Genomic DNA, 21,513 nt, shown 5'->3' with positions numbered 1-21,513 from the left:
TTGTAGGGTGGACAGTCCACAGGTGGGGCGGGCATGGGCAGTTGCTAGGTTTGGCATTGTGGACGGTGAGGGGGGGAGTGCGCCACCGAAGGCCAGCGAGACACTGCGGAGATGGCACTGGAAATCTAGTCCCAGAAGAATCAGGGCACAGAGCTCTGGCATGACAAGGAGCCTGAACCTTTTGTACATTTCCCCTCCCAGTCAAATTTACAGAGCAGCACCCCAGTGCTGTAATGGACTGGTTCTGGGATGCAAAAGCATATTTCTTTGGTCTCAGTTGATTACCTCTGCCTGAGTGCGGATGATTTCCCCGATCGCATGCTTCCAGATCTCGAAGTGGGCTGTAGCTTCAGGGCGTTTGGGGTCGATATGCTGAAAAAATTCTCCATGGTTCTTTAAAATTAAGCTAATTAAATTGTGATGCGCTGCAGTTCAAATAACAAGCACAAACTATGAAGTCAGTACCACAGGCTATAATTAGCTTAAAACTTGCACACAAGTTCTGTAACCCTTCTGGCCCACAGGCTCTGCTCCTGCCCAAGGGCCGGTGTGGGCTTTTATGTGGGGCTGGCGATTGGGAGGGAGTAGATGGAGCCAGTCTCCCATGTTGTACCTCCCTGCAGGTACAGTGGGTTTCCCCCTGCAGGAGTGCGGACAGGCACAGGCAGTCCCGTGGTTGTATCATCAGAGTGCTGAGGGGACAGCCTTATAGCTGCCCTCTCTCCTCCCCCTCTTCCCACCTTTCCTCCACTCACTCGCTTCCCTCTTTCTTCCTCCCTCTCCCAACCCTCCCTCTCTCCCCTCCACGTAGCCCATCCCAAGCACCAGGAAGTGTGCATGAGAGAATAATTAACCTGTGGAACAGGTTCCAGCCTGGGTAATGGGGAGGAGTCCGAATTGTTTTGCTCTGTGCTGTCACACCCTGAACTTAGTACAGGTGTACACAGAGTGGAGGGAGAGGGAGGGAGGGGGAGGTGGTGGGCAAGAGAGAGAGAGAGGGACAGAGGAGACAGACAGGTGAGGGTGACAGATAGAGGGAGAGAAAGCAAGAGAGAAGGGGAGAGGGGCAAGAGGGGAGAGAGAGTAAGGGAGGGGGAGAGGAGATAGAGGGGAGGGAGAGGGGAGAGAGGGTGTGAAAGGGGGAGTGGGAGGGAGAAGAGACAGAGAGGGAGGAGGGTGAGACTGGGGGGAGAGGCGTCAACTGCGTTACTGTCTGCAAACATATTAGTCTGTGGAAAAAGTCTGGAACCCAAGGTAGGGACATTTGGGGCATGAGGATACTGTGGGTCAGGAGGGAAAGGGAAGAGTTAAGTCAGAGAGGCTGGAGAGGGTGAAGTTTCCTCTGCACTGTTCTGTCACATTACAGAGAGTTTCTTCCTACATCCATTGATCCTGACCTCACCTCTCTCCAGTTTTGCAATCGACATGGTTGAAGTTCAAACAGTCTCCCAATGTCCGCCAGGAGACGAACTGTGTGGTGAGGTCCTCAACATCCCTCTCCACCTCTCTCCATTAGTTCACCCCCTTCTCTCCCTCCACCCTCTCACTCCTTTCTCTCCCACTCACCCCTTCCCTAGTTCTCCCCCTTTTCCCTCCACTCTTCCCCCCCCCACCCGACCCTTCTGAGCTGGCTGAGATTGGGCGATAACTGTGGGATTTACCTGTGAACTTCATCTTCTGCCCCCTGCCAGAGGTCCGATTCTTTGAGACAGAGGTGATTATTGTGCCTGTGCTCTTGATAGCTGCGTCTTGCCTCGTCGGAGGCTGTATCCTCTGGATGAGATGTCGGAATCTAAAGAGCTTGCAGACCCCAGGTGAGGGGGAGAGTCGGGGGGAGGGTGGAATTCACTTTGCATCCTGCTATGGGAGTGTATGACAGGACAATGCGAAGGGAGCTTCACTCTACCTTGTTCCCCTGGAGTGTGTGCAGGATGGTGCGTTGTGAGCTTCAGTCTGTGTCCCACCTTGGAATGTGTGACTGGAAGGAACCTGGGGGCCTACTTTTTTTTTTCTTTCTCTCTACCCCCCTCTCGGTCTTCCTCAGGCTTGGTGTCTGAAGGCTGGGCCCTGTCAACTGCAAGGACTGCCCTTCAGGTCCCGGACTCCTCTCTTGGTCAGTGGGAAGTTCCGCGGGAGAGGATCATCGGAGGGATGAAGCTGGTGGCCAGAGGCCGCTATGGCCCCATCTACCAGGCCTGTCTGGCTCCGTCCGGCTCTGAGAAGGAGAGGCCGATCATCGTCAAGGAACTCCAGGGTAGGTGTTTTTCCCTTCATTCTTCTTTACTGCAGGGAATAAAGAGACCTGTTTAATCTTTCCCTGTAACTCAGTTCCTGAAGCCCAGGCAATATCCTAGTAAATCTTCTCGGCACTCTTTCTATCTTAATATCTTTCCTGCAGTTAGGTGACCAAACCTGCACACAATCCTCCAAATCTAGTCTCATCAATGTCTTGTACAACTTTACCATAACATCCCAACTTCTGTACTCAACATTTAGATCTATGAAGGCCAAGATGCCAAAAGCTCTCTTTATAACCCTGTCCACCTGTGACACCACTTTCAGGGAATTATGTATCTGTATTCACAGATACCTGTTTTACATTACTCCTCTATCCCCTACCATTTACTGTGTATGTCGTACCTTGGTTTGTCCTTCCAAAATGCAAGGCTTCAAATTTTTCTGCACTAAATTCCATCTGCCATTTTTCAGCCCATTTTTCCAGCTGGTCCAGATCCCTCTGCAAGCTTTGAAAACCTTTGCTGTCTGAGTTGTCTGCAAACTTGCTATTCCCAAGGCCTACCCCAATTCCCATGGTTCCCAGGCCTGAGTGTGGCCTACCCCGATCCAGTTCTTCCCAGACCAGGGCAGGGCCTATACTTGTTGCTGTGATTCCCAGCCCTCCCTATTGCCTTGCTCTCAAGGCCTGAGTCCAGCCTACCCCTATTGCAGTAGTTCCCAAGCCTACCTGCTTTCGCGAGGGCCTTAGGTCTGATTGTGGCCTACCTCGTTCCCGTGGCTTCCAGTCCTTAAGTGCAGCCTACCCCGTTACTGCAGTTCCCAGGCTTAAGTGTGGCTCCCAGCCTGAGTGCAGTCTACCCCCATTGCCATTGTTCCCAGTCCAGAGGAAGGACTACCCCTGTTGCCATGGTTCCCCAGCCTACCCATGTTCCTGAAGACCCCAAGCCTTAGACCAACCTACTCCCGCAGTCAGCCCATGCTGGAGACTACAGTGACTGATGGAGCCTTTTTCTGGACCCAGACTCGCCTTCCCCGGCTCTGGCCATGCAGTTCGTCGAACGCATCCGGTTTCAGAGCAACATCGGCAAACACCCAAATCTGGCAACCATGATGGGCTGCTGTACGAAGCAGGAACCCATCTGTCTCCTGGTGGAGAGCCTCGGCCTCGGGGACCTGCTTGGATTTCTGTGGCTCTGCCGGAAGGTAAGGGGGGAAAGAGAGAAGGGGACAGAGATGGGGGGAAAGAGAGTGGGGGGTGTGAGAGGAGGGGGAGAGAGAGTGGGTGGTGTGAAAGAGGGTGAGAGAGTGGGGAAAAGGGGTAGAGTATGAAGGGGGAGAGATAGCAGGAGAGAAAGGAAGGTGATACGAAGGGAAAGAGAGGTGGGAGAGAACGGAGAGAGAAGGGGAGAAAGAGCTAGGAGAGGGAGAAAAGGGGAGGGGGAGAGGGGAGAAAGAGGGGGGAAAGGGAGAGAGGGAGGATCGAAAGAGAAAGGGGAAGAGGGGGTGGGGATGGGGTAACAGATTGGGGATGGGTCTGACTGTCCGTCTCTCTCCCTAGGACATGGTGATGGGGGAAATGGCCTATGATCTGACAGAGAAACAGGTCTTCAACATTGCCTCTCAAGTGGCCAGTGCACTGGTGAGTACCTGGTGAGGGAGGGGGGGGGGCGGAGAGTGGGAAAGAGAGGAGAGAGTGGGGAGGGCGCAGAGGAAGAGAAAGTGAGGGAGGGGGAGAGAAGGGGTGAGGGGGAGAGAGTAGGGGAAGAGAGGAAGCAGGGGGAGAGGAGAGGAAGAAGGGGAGAGAGGGGGATGAGAGGGGAGTGGGGAGAGAGACGAGGGGAGAACTAAAGCAAATATCTCTGTGTCCTCAGGAATATCTCCACACCAAGGGACTGGTTCACGGATATGTCTCTGCAAGGAATGTTCTCCTGGCTCAGGACCTGACTGTGAGACTGGGTTCTCTCCACATCCCCTTCCAGATGCAGGACTGCAGACGGATCCTACCCCGTGACATGGCTCCGCAGAAGTGGCAGGCACCTGAAAACCTCATGAAGAGGCCTCTCTCCCCCAAATCAGACGTGTATGTTAATGCGGGGGGTGGTGGGGGATGTTATCAAGACAGGGAGGGGTGTCCAGGACCAGTGGGGGTTACAAAGTCAGTGAGGGGTGCAGGGGTCTGGAGGGGGTTCAGAGACAGGGTGGAGTGTAGGGGACAGGAGGGCATTACAGAGACAGGGAGGGGAGTAGGGGACTGGGAGCAGTTACAGAGATAGGAGGTGTGTAGGCAACTGGAGGGGGTTACATGGACAGAGAGTGGTGTAGGTGACCAGAGTGGGTTACAGAGACAGGGAGGGGTGTAGGGGACTGGAGGGGGTTATGTGGACAGGGAGATGTGTAGGGGACCAGACGGGGTTACAGAGACAGGGAGGGGTGTAGTAGACTGGAGGGGGCAACAAAGACAGAGAGGGCTGTAGGGGACCAGAGGGTGTAACAGAGACAGGGACAGGTGTAGGGGAATGGAGGGATTACATCGACAGGGAGTAGTTGAGGTGATTGGAGGGGGTTAGAGTCGAGGGGTGTAGGGGACTGGAGGGGTTTACATGGACAGGGAGGGATGGAGAGGATCGGAGGGGGGGTTTACATGGACAGGGAGGGATGGAGAGGATCGGAGGGGGGGTTATAGAGACAGGGAGAGGTGTAGGGGACTGGAGGGGGTTACATAGACAGGGATGGGTGTATTTATCCTCAATGTATTTATTTTCAGGTGGTCTTTTGGGATATTACTCTACGAGATGATAACTCTGGGTAAGTCCCTCTTCTCACTGCAGTTATAGATAACAATGTTCTTCAATTTTCATGCATCACACCACTCTCCCCCCTTTCTCCCTCCTCCCCTTTCTCCCTCTCTCTCCGCCCCTCTCTACCACCTCCTCTCCTCCCCCTCCCTCTACCCCCTCTTTCTCCCACCTCCTCTCTCGTCCCCTCTCTCCCCTCCCACAGGAGCACCCCCTTATGGGGAACTCTCCCCCAGTGGAGTTTTACAGTACTTGCAGAGAGGACATCGCATGTCCCAGCCAGCTAATTGCCGTAGTTTCCTGTAAGTAACCACTACAGTATCTCCCACCGTTCACTGTGTCGGCCCCCATACCCTGAGGTTTCTCTGTTCAATGACACTCCCCACCATTCACCGTGTCAGCCCCCATAACCCGAGATCTCTCTGTTCTATGACACTTCGCCGTCGGTCCCCGTACCCTGAGGCCTGTTCTTCAACACTCCCCCACCATTCACTGTGTGGTTCCTGTTCTCTCTCTCTCTTTTTCCCTTCCCACAACAGGTATCGTCTCATGAAACAGTGTTGGGAGTGGCGAGGAGATCTCCGCCCCAGTGTCCCAGACCTCAGGAAGAAAATCGGGGAGGGGATGAAAGGAGCAGATGATCGGACCGTCATCAGAATCCCCCACCGCATTGACCCAGAGGCATATGCAGTAGTGACTGGGACCTTTCGAGATAGCTGGCCACAGGACTACACTATCCTGTAAACTCGGGGTTGGGAGTGAGGGGGGAGAGAGAGGAGGGGGTGAAGTGGGAGAGAAGAGGGAGAAGGACAGGAGTGGGGGAGAGAGGGAGAGAGAGAGGGGGGTCAGAGAGGGGAGAGAGAGGTTCAAGGGAAGAGAGAAGGGAAAGAAGTAGAGGGGAAGAGAGAAAGGGGGAAGAAATGAGAGGGAGAGATGGGGTAATGTGGAAGAGAGCAGGGTGACAATGGAGAGAGAGGGGTAAATGTCTCTTAAAGCCCCAAGACAGACATTTGGATGTGGGGAGCGATATCAGAACATTCCTGCACCATCTGGGGGAAAAGGCACTCGTCAGTACTCCTGGGGAGAACCTGACCCCTTCCAAATATGCCAAGTTGAAAAAGTCAGTTTGAATAAACAAAATTTTGATCTTTGCATGCAGGTTGTCTTTTTTTAACTGTTGTTTACTTTTGGATGGAGGAGAGGTGGGGTGTGTGATGCCCACGTGGATAAAGAGGGATAGAGAGGGGGTTCTGCATGGTGAGAGATGCCACCCTTAGTTGTCTCTGTAACCCCCATCTAGTCCCCTACACCCCTGTCTTTGTAACACCCCTCCAGACCCCTGCACCCCCCTCTGGTTCCCTATACCCCTCCCTGTCTCTCTAACCCTCTCTGGTCCCCTACAGCCCTCCCTCACTCTGTAACACCCTCTGGTCCCCTTGCTCCTCCCTGTCTCTGTAACCTCCACTCTGGTCTCCTACACCCATTCCTGTCTCTAGCCCCTTTCACACTTGCCAGTGATCTCAGGAATCAAATGCCAATTGGCCTTTAAAGTGGCAAGTGTGAAAGCAAAAATCAGCTCAACGCCACCATTGGATGACATCATCTCATGCCAGGGATTGCTGGCCGCGACCCCTAGTACAATCCCCGGCGTGGTGTTGAGATCAGACATGTATGAAATGGGCAATTGCATTGCAGGCACCTCCTATTAAAGGTAGAACAGACCAAATGCTGGAGATAAACCCTTGCATGTGTGAAAGCATTCAGTGTCCCAGTTAGGAGTGGTCTAGTGTGAAAAGCCAAACCCCCATTCCTATCCCAGGACACTGAACGGCCAAGTTACTGGGATGTGTGCCAAAGGGGCTTCTGTAACTCCCCTCCTGTACCTTACAGCCCTCCTTGTCTCTGTAAACCCCCTTGGGTGCCTTACACCCCTCCTCAACTCTGTAACTCCCCCTTTGGTCCCATACATTCCACCCTTTCACACTTGCATCCCACTAAATCGGCCATTCAGCGTCCCGGGATAGAAATGAGAGTTTGGCTTTTCAAACTTGACCATTCCTAACTGGGACGCTGAACGCATGCAAGGACCCTTCCCCGGGGTTAGGACTGTTCTACCTTCTATTGATGATGTCATGATGCATCGAGTGATAGTGGACCTGCCCTAAATCCTGATCCTATATTTGAACAAAATTAATCATGCATAATTATAACATAATTAAGCTTTATGTACAGCCCTGTACGAGCCCTTCAGCCCATTTGTCGTGCCAAACTAAATAAATCTTTATAAGGGACAGTGGGAAAGTGCAAGCTATGTTGCAATAGCAGTTTGTAACGCTATAGAGCACAATTTATAAATTGCGTGGGAAAAAGTGATGGCGGAACTGGTCTCCCAGAATTCCATGAGGCAGAGAAAGGGCTGTATGCCTGGCTGTATGCATGGGGTTTCTCTGCTCCACAGCTTTCTGGTAAGTCAGGTTCGCCATAGTTCCCCCCCCCCCCCCCCACCGCTGTCTTTATAAATTATGCGCAATAGCGCTACCAATTTTACCACTGTTTAAAACATATCTGTTATTGCTATTATTTCCTCTCTCTCCCCCCATTGCAACTTTCCCCTGGCAAAGTTTATACCTTCATTTTTTAATCTTCCTGCACTCACACAAAAACTGATCATTTCAATCCCACTATGTCGTTACCCATTTCACATTTGCCTGATTCCAACACCAGCATCTGTAGACGCCAGCGATTGTACTACGGGTCGAGCTCATCAGTCCCTGGCATGAGATGACATCTTCTCACGCTGGTGTTGAGCTGATTTAGCTTTTACACTTGGCACCTTAAAGGCCGATTAACATTTGATTCCTGGGATCACTTGCAAATGTGAAAGGGGCTTCTATAACCACCCCCCCCCACCCTATCCTCTGCACCCCTCCCTGTCTCTGCAAAATCCTCTTGTCACCTGCATCCCCCCCAGTCACCTGCACCCACACACCCTACTCATAGTAGAATTATGGGATACAGGGAAAAGGCAGAGTAGTGGAGATGAACCTATCATCAGATCAACCATCACACTGAATGGCGGAGCAGGCCGAGGGTCAGCTCCTGCTCCTGTTTCCTGTGTTCTTGGTTTTTAGACACACAATGAAGATATGGGGGGAGGGGGGCATCTCTGTTGCCCAACACCCCCCCCCCCCCCAAAGGCAGGTGTGGGGATAGTGGGGGCAGAGGGAGAATGTAGGAGGAGCGAGAAGGAAATGGGGGGGGGGGAAGAGAGGGATGGGGGAGAATGGAGATGGGAGATGGGGAGGGGAAAAAAGGCTGACTTCCGGGGTGGGCGGGTCACAATCTGGGCCATCTGCCCAGTTGTGTGAAACTCCTCAAATTGACAGGTGCTGCCAATTCGCGCCTGCCGGCACTGACGGCCAAACGCTCTGACCAATGGCAGTTCGGCGTCTCTATTAGTACCCGCCGTATATTCAGCGCGATGGCGGTCAGATGTTGGCTACGCAGCAAGGATTTTCTCCCCCCCCTCCGGCCTGCGAAGTGCTGCTCGGTTCGGACGTGGGGGCCGATGGCTGACAGCCCGTTCGCCAGCAGGGCACCGGAGCTGCTCCGTCTGCCATTCAAACACGATAAAAGGCCGGCGCGACTGCCGTTGAACAAGATGGCGACGACACCTTTCTTCTCCTTCGTACGGTCCCGCTCCTCTGTTGATGACTGCGCCAACGATATCGAAGTATCGGTAACCTACCACCAATCAGGGACATCATCCTTCTGGACAATGAGTGGCGGTCACTTGGGCGTGTCTTTCTCCGACCCGCAGTTGCAGGCTCGCAACGTGGGTTTGACGTGCGGTACAGCCAATGAGCGTCCTCCATAGGAATATTCTACCCAATGACAACAGCAGTAAAGAAAAATGCACTCCCCTTTCCGGGATCTCTTGTTCCACCCAGGGAGACATATACAACCAACTCTCCCTGCAACCAAATCCCTGGACTATTCGTTTTTCACACCCATCTCCCTGCAAGGATTCCATCCCCTTCTCCCAATCTCTGCGTCTCCACCGCATCTGTTCCCAATGTAAGGGATACTGGAATGTGAGAAGTCAAGCAAGTGCTAATTAAGAATGAAGTATTATGGGTTAAATCAGGGTGAAGGGATGCTGGCATGGGAGGAAGGGTTAGGAGTTATAAAAGTATAATAAAATAAGGATCTTCAAAACTGGATAGCAAGTAAATAGCTTTAGCAAGTCTTGGAGATTGATTAATGAGTAAAGAACAGAGACATGATATTTTCTGGCTAACAAGTTTGCAGGAAGGCACATAAACTGATAAGAAGTTAGAATCCACGTGGGCAGAATTACCTAATGCTAAACCAATCCAGGAGGCAGAAGAATGTTAGGGGGAAGGTATCTCTGTACTGAAATGAAATGTATAAAAGTTGGGTCAGCCTCAGTATCTGTGTGTATTCCCAGGGTAAGGGGAAGCACCCAACTTTGCATTGTTGTAATAGTATAATAAAAGTTCTTTGTTCTCAATTTTTGTCTCAAGCAAGTTCTGTGAAGGTACTTCTGTTTCTCACAAATGGGGGCTCCTCCGGGATCCCACTCCCTCCACTGACCGAGTGCCCGACGACGAGGGTAGGTGCACCCCGGCTGATTCAGCTGGACTCACAGACGGCGGGTGACTTGTCAGTGGACGAAGCGAGTGATATCCGAGAAGAGGCATTGAGAACAAACGACGGGAGGATGTTAAGGAAGCGCGCTAGGAATAGCTACTGGATCCTGGTAAGAGGAATTTTACTTACTTGTTAGTATGGGAGGTGTGAGTAGCAAGGGAAATAGTCCTAAGGAAGGACGGGACAATCAGATAACTAAGCAACGTCCGTTAGGATTGTGAGGAGCAGAAGTACCTTCACAGAAATTGCTCGAGACAAAAATTGAGAACAAAGAACATTTATTATACAACAATGCAAAGTTGGGTGCTTCCCCTTACCCTGGGAATACACACAGATACTGGGGCTGACCCAACTTTTATACATTTCATTTCAGTACAGAGATACCTTCCCCCCAACACTCTTCTGCCTCCTGGATTGGTTTAGCATTAGGTAATTCTGCCCACGTGGATTCTAACTTCTTATCAGTTTATGTGCCTTCCTGCAAACTTGTTAGCCAGGAAGTATCATGTCTTTGTTCTTCACTCATTAATCAATCCACAAGACTTGCTAAAGCTATCTACTTGTTATCTTGTTTTGAAGATCCTTAGTTTATTACACTTTTACAACCCTTCCTCTTGTTCCAGCATCCCTTCACCCTGATTTCACCCATAATACTTCATCTCTAATGAGCACTTGCTTGACTCCTCACATTCCAGTATCCCTTCACCTTAAGTTAACCCATAATACTTTATTCTTAATTGACACTTGCTTCCAGTATCTCTGGACTCCTAACACTCCAATATCCCTTCACCTTAAGTTAACCCATAATACTTTATTCTTAATTGACACTTGCTTCCAGTATCTCTGGACTCCTAACATTCCAATATCCCTTCACCTTAAGTTAACCCATAATACTTTATTCTTAATTGACACTTGCTTCCAGTATCTCTGGACTCCTAACATTCCAATATCCCTCACAATCCACCCTTTTTCTTTAGCTACGCTTAGTAAATCCCCATTCGGTAATGTTCTGTTAGGCTTGGTCATTCTCCCAGCGGGTGAGTAAACGAACTGCGGCCTCAGCATCATCAGACGGAGTTTGGGAAGCATACATCATTTGGGTTGTAGTGACCTGCTGAAGGGCCCGTTGGATTAAACACTGTACACAAGGCATTAGGCAGGGAATTATTATGAGGGCTAAAATAAAAAGCCCAGCTGCTATAAGGGCCGTGTGTATCCAACTCCAGCTGCCAGTAAAAAGTTTAGACCACCACATACCGGACCAGGGATGCCAAGTCTGGACCGGGACATGGGAAAGTTTTCGAATTCCTGTAGAGATATTCTTTACTGCCTGGCCATTGTCATCAATCTTCAAACAACAGTTGGTAAGGTTCAATTTTCCACAGACGCCGCCCTCAGCGGCTAACAAGTAATCGAGGGCCAGGCGATTTTGATAAACTGTAGCACGTATCGGTTGCTGCTCATCAGCCAGTAAATCTAAGGCTGTTGCTGTCTGATTGGTGATAATTTCTAAAACTGCCTGGAGTCTGATCAACCGATTTAGCATATAAATGGGGGTTCGGTATCCCCATGATCCATCCTGAGCCCAAGTAGCAGGGCCATAATATGAAATAATACGTTCAGGGGGCCAGTCATCACCCCAATCTCCAATCTTGAGCTCTCTCTTTGTGCGAATGTCCTGAGGAGATTGTGGAATCAGGTGCATGTATACTTTGGTAGAAAGGTGATGGTCGGCCTGCAAAGGCAGTAAAACAAATTGAGGTTGAATGATTCCAATACAACAAGTGCCGCTCCAGTCGGGTTCTAAAAATGTATAAGCCATACTCCCACAAATCCAATATAAACCTTCTGGTGCGTATCCATGTGGGACAGTCTGGCCCCAGATCTGCCGAAGTGAGGGTATGCCCTGGTAAGGATTGTTACCTGAACAGTTCCATACGTCAGTGGTCTCATTCATACTCCCATAGAGCACACAATCCGAATCTCTTCTCATAGAGAAATACCAGGTAGGGGTTGTAGGATGCCAAACAGCTGTAGTATTCTTGAGCAGCTTAAGTCGTTTACAACTGGAATCTCCCTTATAGTGACGGCCTTCATCCTTGTGGATGCATTCGTCACCCAATGGGTGATTTGCAAGATACCAAGCTTGGGAGGGGCGCTCAATTTTATTCGTTGTCCCATTAAAGCGTAGAAGTTGCCATATATCCAAAGGCTCACCTTGCCAGGGCCAGGTACCATCCCTAGTTGGGCCTCCGCAAATCCAACAATTCTTTAACTCCAGCAAATCAGCTGTTTGTTGGCTCAAATCTACCCACTTATTGTCACCTAACCGGTGAGTAGCAGCCTGCCTGCGAGCATTAGCATATATATCCCCTTTATTCCTACTCCATTTATAGCCCTGACTAATGTTTTGTTTGTAATTCTCCCACCATCTTCTCTGTACCATATCTTTAGCACTTGTCTTACTAATACCTCCAATGGATGTTGAGGATGGAGCGGAGCGCTCACACCCCTAACGTCGAGGTACTCGAGATGGCAGAGGTCGACAGCATCGAGTCCACGCTGCTGAAGATCCAGCTGCGCTGGATGGGTCACGTCTCCAGAATGGAAGACCATCGCCTTCCCAAGATCGTATTATATGGCGAGCTCTCCACTGGCCACCGTGACAGAGGTGCACCAAAGAAAAGGTACAAGGACTGCCTAAAGAAATCTCTTGGTGCCTGCCACATTGACCACCGCCAGTGGGCTGATAACGCCTCAAACCGTGCATCTTGGCGCCTCACAGTTTGGCGGGCAGCAGCCTCCTTTGAAGAAGACCGCAGAGCCCACCTCACTGACAAAAGGCAAAGGAGGAAAAACCCAACACCCAACCCCAACCAACCAATTTTCCCTTGCAACCGCTGCAATCGTGTCTGCCTGTCCCGCATCGGACTGGTCAGCCACAAACGAGCCTGCAGCTGACGTGGACTTTTTACCCCCTCCATAAATCTTCGTCCGCGAAGCCAAGCCAAAGAAGAACTAATACCTGAAGAGGCCGGGATGCAGACCCAAGCCACTCCAGTAGGACAATTTTGCTTCCCTGGTCCATGTTGGGATCCTAGATTAAACCATACTAAATAAGGTACCCCACTGTGAATGCACTTCCTACCTGTGCCCTGTCTGCATTCTAAAGGTAAACTTGTCCATTCTTCAAAGTAACTATCACCTCTGCTGCCCCTATTCCAGGAGGGCTTAATACATTGAGTACAGTTAGGTAGTTTCCCAAAAATTGGGAACCAGCAGGAAAACAATTCAGCAAATATTAAAAATAACATTATAACAATTTTTTTCGGCGGAGCGTGACTTTCAGACCGGAAGGATGCGAAACTGCATGCCAGGTAGAGGGGGTATTGTCAACGTCCTTAGTCTGTGGATTTGCACGCTTAACACGTTGCACGTGAGTCCATCCCTTTTCTCTTGTTCGTACTGCAGTGTCTGTAATCAAAAGTACACAATAAGGGCCATCCCATATAGGTTCTAGTTTATGGTCTTGCCACGTTTTTACATATACCCAATCACCAGCTTTGATGGAATGAATGGGAAAGTCCAAGGGTGGGGTCTGAGCCAATAATCCCTTCTGTTTTAAGTCATACAAAGAAGTGGAAAGGCCCTGTAAATATTTTGATATATATTGGTCGTTAGCCTCAGGGGCAGGGGAATCGGTATGGAAACCCATGTAAGGGAGACCGAACATCATCTCATATGGTGAGACCGCAAGGTCCTTATGAGGAGCTGTGCGAATCCTGATCAAAGCTAAGGGTAAGCATTTAATCCAGGAGAGTCCAGTTTCCTCATAAAGTCAAGTGAGTTGGTTTTTCAGAGTCTGATTCATTCGCTCGACATGGCCTGAACTCTGGGGGTGCCATGGGGTGTGTAACTGCCAATCAATTCCCAAGATTTTACACACACCCTAGAGTACCTGAGAGGTAAAATGTGTACCTCGATCTGAGTCAATGGTTTGAACAATGCCGTAACGTGGAATAATAGCCTCTAGTACTATCCGGATAACGGTGCTAGATCGATCATTAGGGGTCGGGAAAGCTTCAACCCATCGAGTAAAATGATCCACCATCACCAGGAGATATTTATAAACCCCTATCTTAGGTAATAGTCAATCTGTATTCGTTGAAACGGGCGTACGGCCATATCGCGACCCCCAGGCATTGCCTGACGCATTACTTTCTTATTTACTCGCTGACAAATTGGACATCCCCGAGTACTTTGTTTGGCTATGGTGTATATACCAGAACAATTAAAGGACCGTACAAAGGCATCAACCAGTGCCTGCGTTCCCCAGTGTGTCTGCTGGTGGAGCTGATCAATAATTTGACGAGCCAAGGCCTTATTCAGGACTTGGCATCCCTCTGCCGTCCACCATAACCCATCTGCAGTTTGACGCATTCCCTGTTCTTTCATATAAACCTCCTCTTCCTGTGAAATTCTTTTGAATCTCATGTGGGACAGGGAGTAACAGCTGCATGTTTATTACTTCTGTGAGTGCAGCCTGTTTAGCAACTTCATCTGCCCGTCTGTTACCCTGTGCTTCAGGAGTGTCAAAGATTTGATGGCCCCGTACGTGTACTACAGCTATCTCCTCGGGTAACATAAGAGCATCTAAGGATTGAACAATTAAGTTCTCATGGATCAACTTCTGTCCCTTCCCAGTTATCATTCCCCGTTCTTTCCAAATCTTTACGAAGGTGTGAACTACACCAAAAGCATACTTGGAGTCAGTATAGATTGTGCCCACCTTCCCCTCGAGACCCTGAAGAGCTCTACAGAGGGCATACTATTCACAGGATTGGGCCGACCAAGTACCGGGGAGACGACCTGCCTCAATCACAACCCCTTCATTCCCGTCCACTACACTATACCCGCTATAGCGAATGCCGTCAATGCAGCGGGAAGATCCATCAATAAACCATCTTTCACCCTCTGGTAAAGGTTCATCACTTAAATCATCTCTAGTTTTAGTCTGTAAATCTATCACTTCTAAGCATACATGTTCTAAATCATTGGGGACAGTATCAGAATCTGGAGAAACCAAGAAGGCGGCTGGATTCTGATCTTTATTTGTAACCAATGTCAAATCATCCCTATCCATAAGAATCGCCTCATATGTCAAAATCCTGGAATCAGTAAGCCACCTTCCGGCACGTTGTAAGAGAATGGTGCAGACTGTGAGAGGGGTGTGAACTATCATCGGGGCCCCAAACGTAATTTTTCGTCCTTCCTCTACTAAAATAGCCGTGGCTGCAATAGTTTGCACGCATTCTGGCCAACCACGGCAAACAGGATCTAAAACCTTTGATAGAAAGGCAACTGGTTTTCTGAAGCCTGCCCGCTCTTGTGTTAATACCCCCATGGCCACACCGTCTTTCGTATTGGTATATAGGTCAAATGGTTTGTTCAAGTCAGGTAAGGCCAAAACCGGGGCACTAACAAGGCGCTGTTTCACCAAGGTAAAATCTTTAATCTCCTCCTCTGTCCAGACAACAGGCTCGCCCCCTAGTGTCGCAAGTTTATCATAAAGAAATCTGACCAGGCTAGAATAATTCTCAATCCAAATTCTACAGTATCCTACCAGACCAAGGAATTTCCTAAGTTCTTGGGCATTCTTTGGAAGTGGGACCTGCAAAATACCACGTATTCTCTCTGGACTTATTTTCTTAATTCCTTGACTAACCAAATGACCTAAATATTTAACCTCAGATTGTACAAATTGCAACTTCGATTCACTCACTCTAAGACCCTTCTCCCCCAGAAAATTCAGCAAATCAACAGTGTATTGTTTAACCGAATCAAACATTTCCCCCGTGATTAATAAATCATCCACATATTGTAGTAATTGACAATCCTCTCTCCGAGGGGCCTCATCTAATACTTGTTCCAAAACTTGGCCAAACAAATTTGGTGATTCAGTAAAACCCTGGGGAAGGACCGTCCACCGGTATTGATTTTTCCGTCCTGTAAAGGGATTTTCCCACTCAAATGCAAACATGTCCCTACTGTCTATTGCCAAAGGGCAGGTCCAGAAGGCATCCTTGAGATCAATTACACTGAACCACTTACTATGGGGATCAATTTTACCCATCAAAGTATAAGGGTTAGGTACAACCGGGTAACGGGTGAGAATAATTTTATTCAACTCTCTCAAATCTTGAACTAAAACCATCTGGTTTTTGGACAGGTAAAATTGGAGAATTAAAAGGTGACATACAGGGTTCGAGTATACCTTCTTTCACTAATTGGTCAATTACGGGCTGTGTATTGACTGAGAACCGTGACTCCCCTATTCTTGATCTGCCTCCATCAATACGTAAGATTTTGTCTCCCTTGCCCGCATCGGGCATTCCCTCTTAAAGTGTCCGTCCTTTTTACAATAATAGCAAACTAATGCTCCTGTCTCCCAATTCCTGCCAGGGTCTCCATGGGGTCCTGGGGACAGTCGCCGTCCCCGGAATTCTCCTCTACCTCTACCTCTGCCCTGGTCTCTACTTCCCCACTCCCGGCATTCCTCCCAATATCCAGGAGCTGACACACGGCTTCTAACACTTCCTTGCTTTCCATCCACAATTTCTTTTACTGCCTGCATCAAAATCTTAGCCTTTCCTTTCTGTTTTTCTTCAGACCTCTGGACATATGCCTTTTGTGCAATCTGTAAAAGTTGTGATATTCCCTGTTCATGCCAATCCTCTATCTTTTGTAATTTCTTCCTGATATCTGGGGCTGAATTAGTAACAAAACCTGTCAATACCAACTGTTCACCTGCTGGGGATTCTATATCCAGCCCCGCATATTGCTGTATGGCCGCACGTAATCTAGTCAGAAATTCAGAGGGGGTCTCCTCGGGACCTTGGGGAACCTCAAATGCCTTCTTAAAGTTCTGTCCTTTCGGAACAGACTCCTTCATTCCTCTTATTAGATTAACCCTGAACTCATCCATCCGCGTGCGACCATCATTAGTAGTTTTATCCCAATTTGGGTTTAATAGGGGAAATTTAGTTTCTCCAGGTATTGCCCCTGGCCCCCCTTGGTGTTCCCTATCCCAGACTCTGATCCCTGCCTGGCGGATCATTCCACGCTCGTCTAAAGTAAATAGGGTCTTAATTAGATCCCAGAAATTCATCTACTTCTGCACATCCCTGAGGATCTTCTAACAGGGAGGTCATTTCCTTCTTAAAATTGTGTACCTCAGTACTAGTCAAAGGCACATTCACAAATCCTAGACCCCCTGCATCACCTCCCAAGGGAACCTCTCGTAAAGGTCTCATCCAGTTAGTTTCTGGCTTATCTCCCCTGCTATGATGTTTAGGTTCCTGCTCTTTGGGAAGCAAATCAAAGAGTCCTGCCCCTTCCTCCCAAAGGGCCTCACACTGTTCTTTTGAATGACCCTCACAGCAAATCTCTCCTCCCTCTCGAGTCAGTTGAGGTGGTAATCTGACACTCTGTGAGCGAGTCATCATACCACTCCTACTTTCTCCCTCTTTCTTTAACTGGGGAGGGGAAGGGGAAGGTAAAGAAGGGTAAAGTGTAGGGGAGGGGGAAGGAATGGGAGCCGGCACAGAGGAAACATAAGGTGGGGGAAGGGAATGTAACACATCCCATCCCTTTATTTCGGGGGCAGAAGGCCCCTCATCCTTCTTATTTTTAAATTCCTTCTCATTCAAAATCATCTGATCAGATGATCCACTAAGCCACTAAGCCAACAGGCTCTACTCTCGGTATTATCCCCTTGATTTTGGTAGAGCCAGATGTTCAATGCCTGACACATCCAGTCCTCGTCGGATCCGAACTTTGGCCAATATACTGAATTCCCCTTGATCGGATTCTTAACCCATTCCTGTGAACAATACCTGACCATGGTCTGCTTATCCTTCTCACGGGTTTTCCCTGCACCCCAATTGGACAACATTAATCCTAACGGACTATGTTTTGGTATCTTATCCCCTTTTCTTTCTTCAGGCCTTTTTCCCTTGCTACTTCCTCCTCCCATATTGGCAGGAAAATAAAGTTCCTCTTACCAGAGTCCAGTAGCTATTCCTAGCGCGCTTCCTCAACGTCCTCCCGTCGTTTGTTCTCAATGCCTCTTCTCGGATATCACTCGCTTCGTCCACTGACAAGTCACCCGCCGTCCATGAGTCCAGCTGAATCAGCTGGGGTGCACCTACCCTCGTCGTCGGGCACTCTGTCAGTGGAGGGAGTGTGATCCCGGACGAGCCCCCATTTGTGAGAAGCAGAAGTACCTTCACAGAAATTGCTCGAGACAAAAATTGAGAACAAAGAACATTTATTATACAACAATGCAAAGTTGGGTGCTCCCCCTTACCCTGGGAATACACACAGATACTGGGGCTGACCCAACTTTTATACATTTCATTTCAGTACAGAGATACCTTCCCCCCAACACTCTTCTGCCTCCTGGATTGGTTTAGCATTAGGTAATTCTGCCCACGTGGATTCTAACTTCTTATCAGTTTATGTGCCTTCCTGCAAACTTGTTAGCCAGGAAGTATCATGTCTTTGTTCTTCACTCATTAATCAATCCACAAGACTTGCTAAAGCTATCTACTTGTTATCTTGTTTTGAAGATCCTTAGTTTATTACACTTTTACAACCCTTCCTCTTGTTCCAGCATCCCTTCACCCTGATTTCACCCATAATACTTCATCTCTAATGAGCACTTGCTTGACTCCTCACATTCCAGTATCCCTTCACCTTAAGTTAACCCATAATACTTTATTCTTAATTGACACTTGCTTCCAGTATCTCTGGACTCCTAACACTCCAATATCCCTTCACCTTAAGTTAACCCATAATACTTTATTCTTAATTGACACTTGCTTCCAGTATCTCTGGACTCCTAACATTCCAATATCCCTTCACCTTAAGTTAACCCATAATACTTTATTCTTAATTGACACTTGCTTCCAGTATCTCTGGACTCCTAACATTCCAATATCCCTCACAGGATTAATGCTATCTGATTGGGGAGCGGGGAAAACCCATGGGAAAGACAAACAGACCATGGTCAGGTATTGGTGTCTGGAATGGGTTAAAAACCCGATAAAAGGGACTGGATGTGTCAGTCTCTATCAAAATCAAAGAGATAATATTGAGAGTAGAGAATATACAGCCTGCTGGCTCAGTGGATCGGTTGATCAACTGGTTTTGAATGAAAAGGAATGTAAGGACAAGAAGGATGAGGAACCTTTTGTCCCTGATACACAAGGATGGGATGTGTTACATTCCCTTCCTTCACCTTATGCTCCTCCTATGCCGGCTCCTATCTTTCCCCCCCTCCTATGCTCTACCCTTCTGCACCTTCCCCTCCTCCCCCACAGCTAAAGAAAGGAGAAGAAAGTAGGGGTGGTATGATGACCCTTCACAAAGTACTCGATTACCACCTCTATTGACAAGAGAGAGAGGCGACTTTAATTCAGAGCAGTGTGAGACCCTCCGGGAAGAAAGGGCAGAACCCTTTGATTCATTTCCCAGAGAGCAGGAATCTAGACATTATAAAGGAGAGGATAAGCCAGAAATTAACTGGATGAGACCTTTACGGGAAGTTCCCATGGGAGGGGGTCTCAGTTTCGTAAATGTGCCCCTGACTAATACGGAGGTGCGTAATTTTAAGAGAGAATGCCCAATAAACAGAAAGGAAAGGCTAAGATTTTGATGCAGGCAGTCAAGGAAGTCGTTGAGGGACAGCAAGGATAGGGTAGGAGCTGTGTGCAAGCTCCTGGACATTGGGAGGAGCTCCGGGAGTGGGAGAGTAGAGACCAGAGCAGGGGAAAGGGTCGAGGGGAATTCCGGGGATGACGACCATTCCCGGGACCTCATGGTAATCCCAGTAGGAATTGGGAAACAGGAGCATTAGTTTGCTACCATTGTAAAAAGGAGTGACATTTTAAGAGAGAATGCCCAATGCAAGCCAGGGAAACGCAATCTTACGCACTGATGTGTTGGAATATAGGGATTAATTAATCGTGGGGAGTGTGTGGAGTCCCAAAATACAAAAGAGAGGATATGTATGAAACAATTTAGTCGGAATGTTATGGCAAAAGGAGGTGTTGATTAGCACAAACAAAAAGAATCTGACAGAGACTGTCAGAAACAAAGAGAATGGAATCAGTAAGAAGCTAAGACAGAAGGAGGTGTTTAGTAGAACAGAAGAATATGGCCAGATGAGAACAAAGAAATAATTAGAAATATCTGGGGTATGAATTGATTTCTGATCAAAACAACAGGATATTCTGACCTTGAGGATTAAAAAAGATGGGAGCTCTACACCCCAGATAACTGCAGAGCAGGAAATTACTTATGATAAATCTTATACAAGAAATCTAGCAAAGGAAGCCAACTTTGTTCTGTATGATAAAGTTGAGCTATATAAACTGTAGAGACTGGAAAGTAGAGGTCAATCTTAGGGAATAACTCACTGTGCAGGTGACCTATGAACTAATGACTGAACCAGAGCTCTGTTAAGCTTTATTCTTATGCTGTGTAATAAACTGATTCTCCTATCACTTCATTTAACGAACACGCTGGACTCAAGACGACACATAGACTAAATTAAGGGTAGGGTAAAGCCAGAGTCAGACAGATGGAAGCAGATTATGAATAGGGGGGTCACGGTTCTCAGTCAATACACACCATGGGGCTGCACGGAGAACCATTGGTAAATTTAAGCATTGGACCCCACAGTGACAAGATGACCTTTTTTAGTAGATTCTGGGGCAGCCCGGTCTAGTATTTAACACCCGAGGGTGTTAAGATAGAGGGGACAGTGATGATTTTGGGAGGAGGAGGAAGAGACTTTACAGTCCCTGTATTAAGAGATGTAAGAATACAAATGGGAGAAAAGATAATAACAGGATATTTTACTAGTTCCCCAAGCTGGGGTTTGCTTGATGGGACGTGATTTACAGGACCAATTGGCTATCGGTACCAGACCACAGGGATCAGGTATCGGGGTTCAATTTTATGTGCTGACAGAGGAGGATCGGAAAATAATAAATCCTAGAGTATGGGCGAAAAAAAAAAGGAAATAGAGGAGGGTTAGATGTTCCTCCCCTGCAAGTTACTTTAAAAGATTCTGAACAAGTAATTAGACGAAAACAGTATCCAATTCCTATGGCTGGCCGAAAGGGGCTGCAGCCAGCAATTGACCAGTTGGTGAAAGATGGTATACTCGAACCTTGTATGTCACCTTTTAATACTCCAATTTTACCTGTCCAAAAACCAGACGGTACCTATCGATTAGTGCAGGACTTGAGGGAGCTGAACAAAATTATTCTCACCCGTCACCCGGTTGTACCTAATCCCTATACAATAATGGGTAAAATCGATCCACATAGTAAATGGTTTAGTGTGATTGACCTCAAAGGTGCTTTCTGGACCTGTCCGTTAGCAACAGAGAGCAGAGACATGTTTGTCTTTGAATGGGAAAATCCTTTTACTGGACGCAAGAATCAATATCGGTGGACGGTCCTTCCCCAGGGCTTTACAGAATCACCAAATTTATTCGGTCAGGTCTTAGAACAAATACTACATGAGGCTCCTCAGAGAGAGAATTGTCAGTTGATACAATATGTTGATGATTTGTTAATTACGGGAAAAACGTATGAATTAGCTAAACAGTATACTGTTGAACTTTTGAATTTTCTGGAGAATAAGGGTCTCAGGGTGAACAAATCCAAATTACAATTTGTTCAATCAGAAGTTAAATATTTGGGTCATCTGGTAAATCAGGGAACTAGGAAAA

The 21,513-nt window shown here is 48.1% G+C and overlaps 1 protein-coding gene across 5 annotated transcripts; it reads left to right on the top strand.

Annotated features, from left to right (window-relative positions):
* Positions 1-958: 958 nt before the first annotated feature.
* LOC138749772 (tyrosine-protein kinase STYK1-like) lies at positions 959-6,185 on the top strand. Of its 5 annotated transcripts, none has more exons than XM_069911608.1 (10): positions 959-1,017; positions 1,367-1,477; positions 1,692-1,814; positions 2,045-2,254; positions 3,260-3,441; positions 3,797-3,877; positions 4,110-4,318; positions 5,003-5,043; positions 5,239-5,335; positions 5,573-6,185. In XM_069911608.1, the coding sequence occupies exons 2-10, from the start codon at positions 1,426-1,428 to the stop codon at positions 5,775-5,777; spliced, it is 1,200 nt and encodes a 399-aa protein (XP_069767709.1). In that variant the 5' UTR covers positions 959-1,017; positions 1,367-1,425; the 3' UTR covers positions 5,778-6,185. The 5 variants fall into 5 exon arrangements, with proteins under 5 accessions (XP_069767709.1, XP_069767710.1, XP_069767708.1 ...); XM_069911609.1 differs by having other exon boundaries at positions 966-1,017; positions 1,413-1,477; XM_069911607.1 differs by lacking the exon at positions 959-1,017 and adding an exon at positions 1,158-1,254.
* The last annotated feature ends 15,328 nt before the right edge of the window (positions 6,186-21,513 follow it).

Source organism: Narcine bancroftii, chromosome 14 (genome assembly GCF_036971445.1).
Source record: "Narcine bancroftii isolate sNarBan1 chromosome 14, sNarBan1.hap1, whole genome shotgun sequence".
Lineage (NCBI taxonomy): Eukaryota > Metazoa > Chordata > Chondrichthyes > Torpediniformes > Narcinidae > Narcine > Narcine bancroftii.
This window is presented reverse-complemented; position numbering and strand designations above follow the sequence as displayed.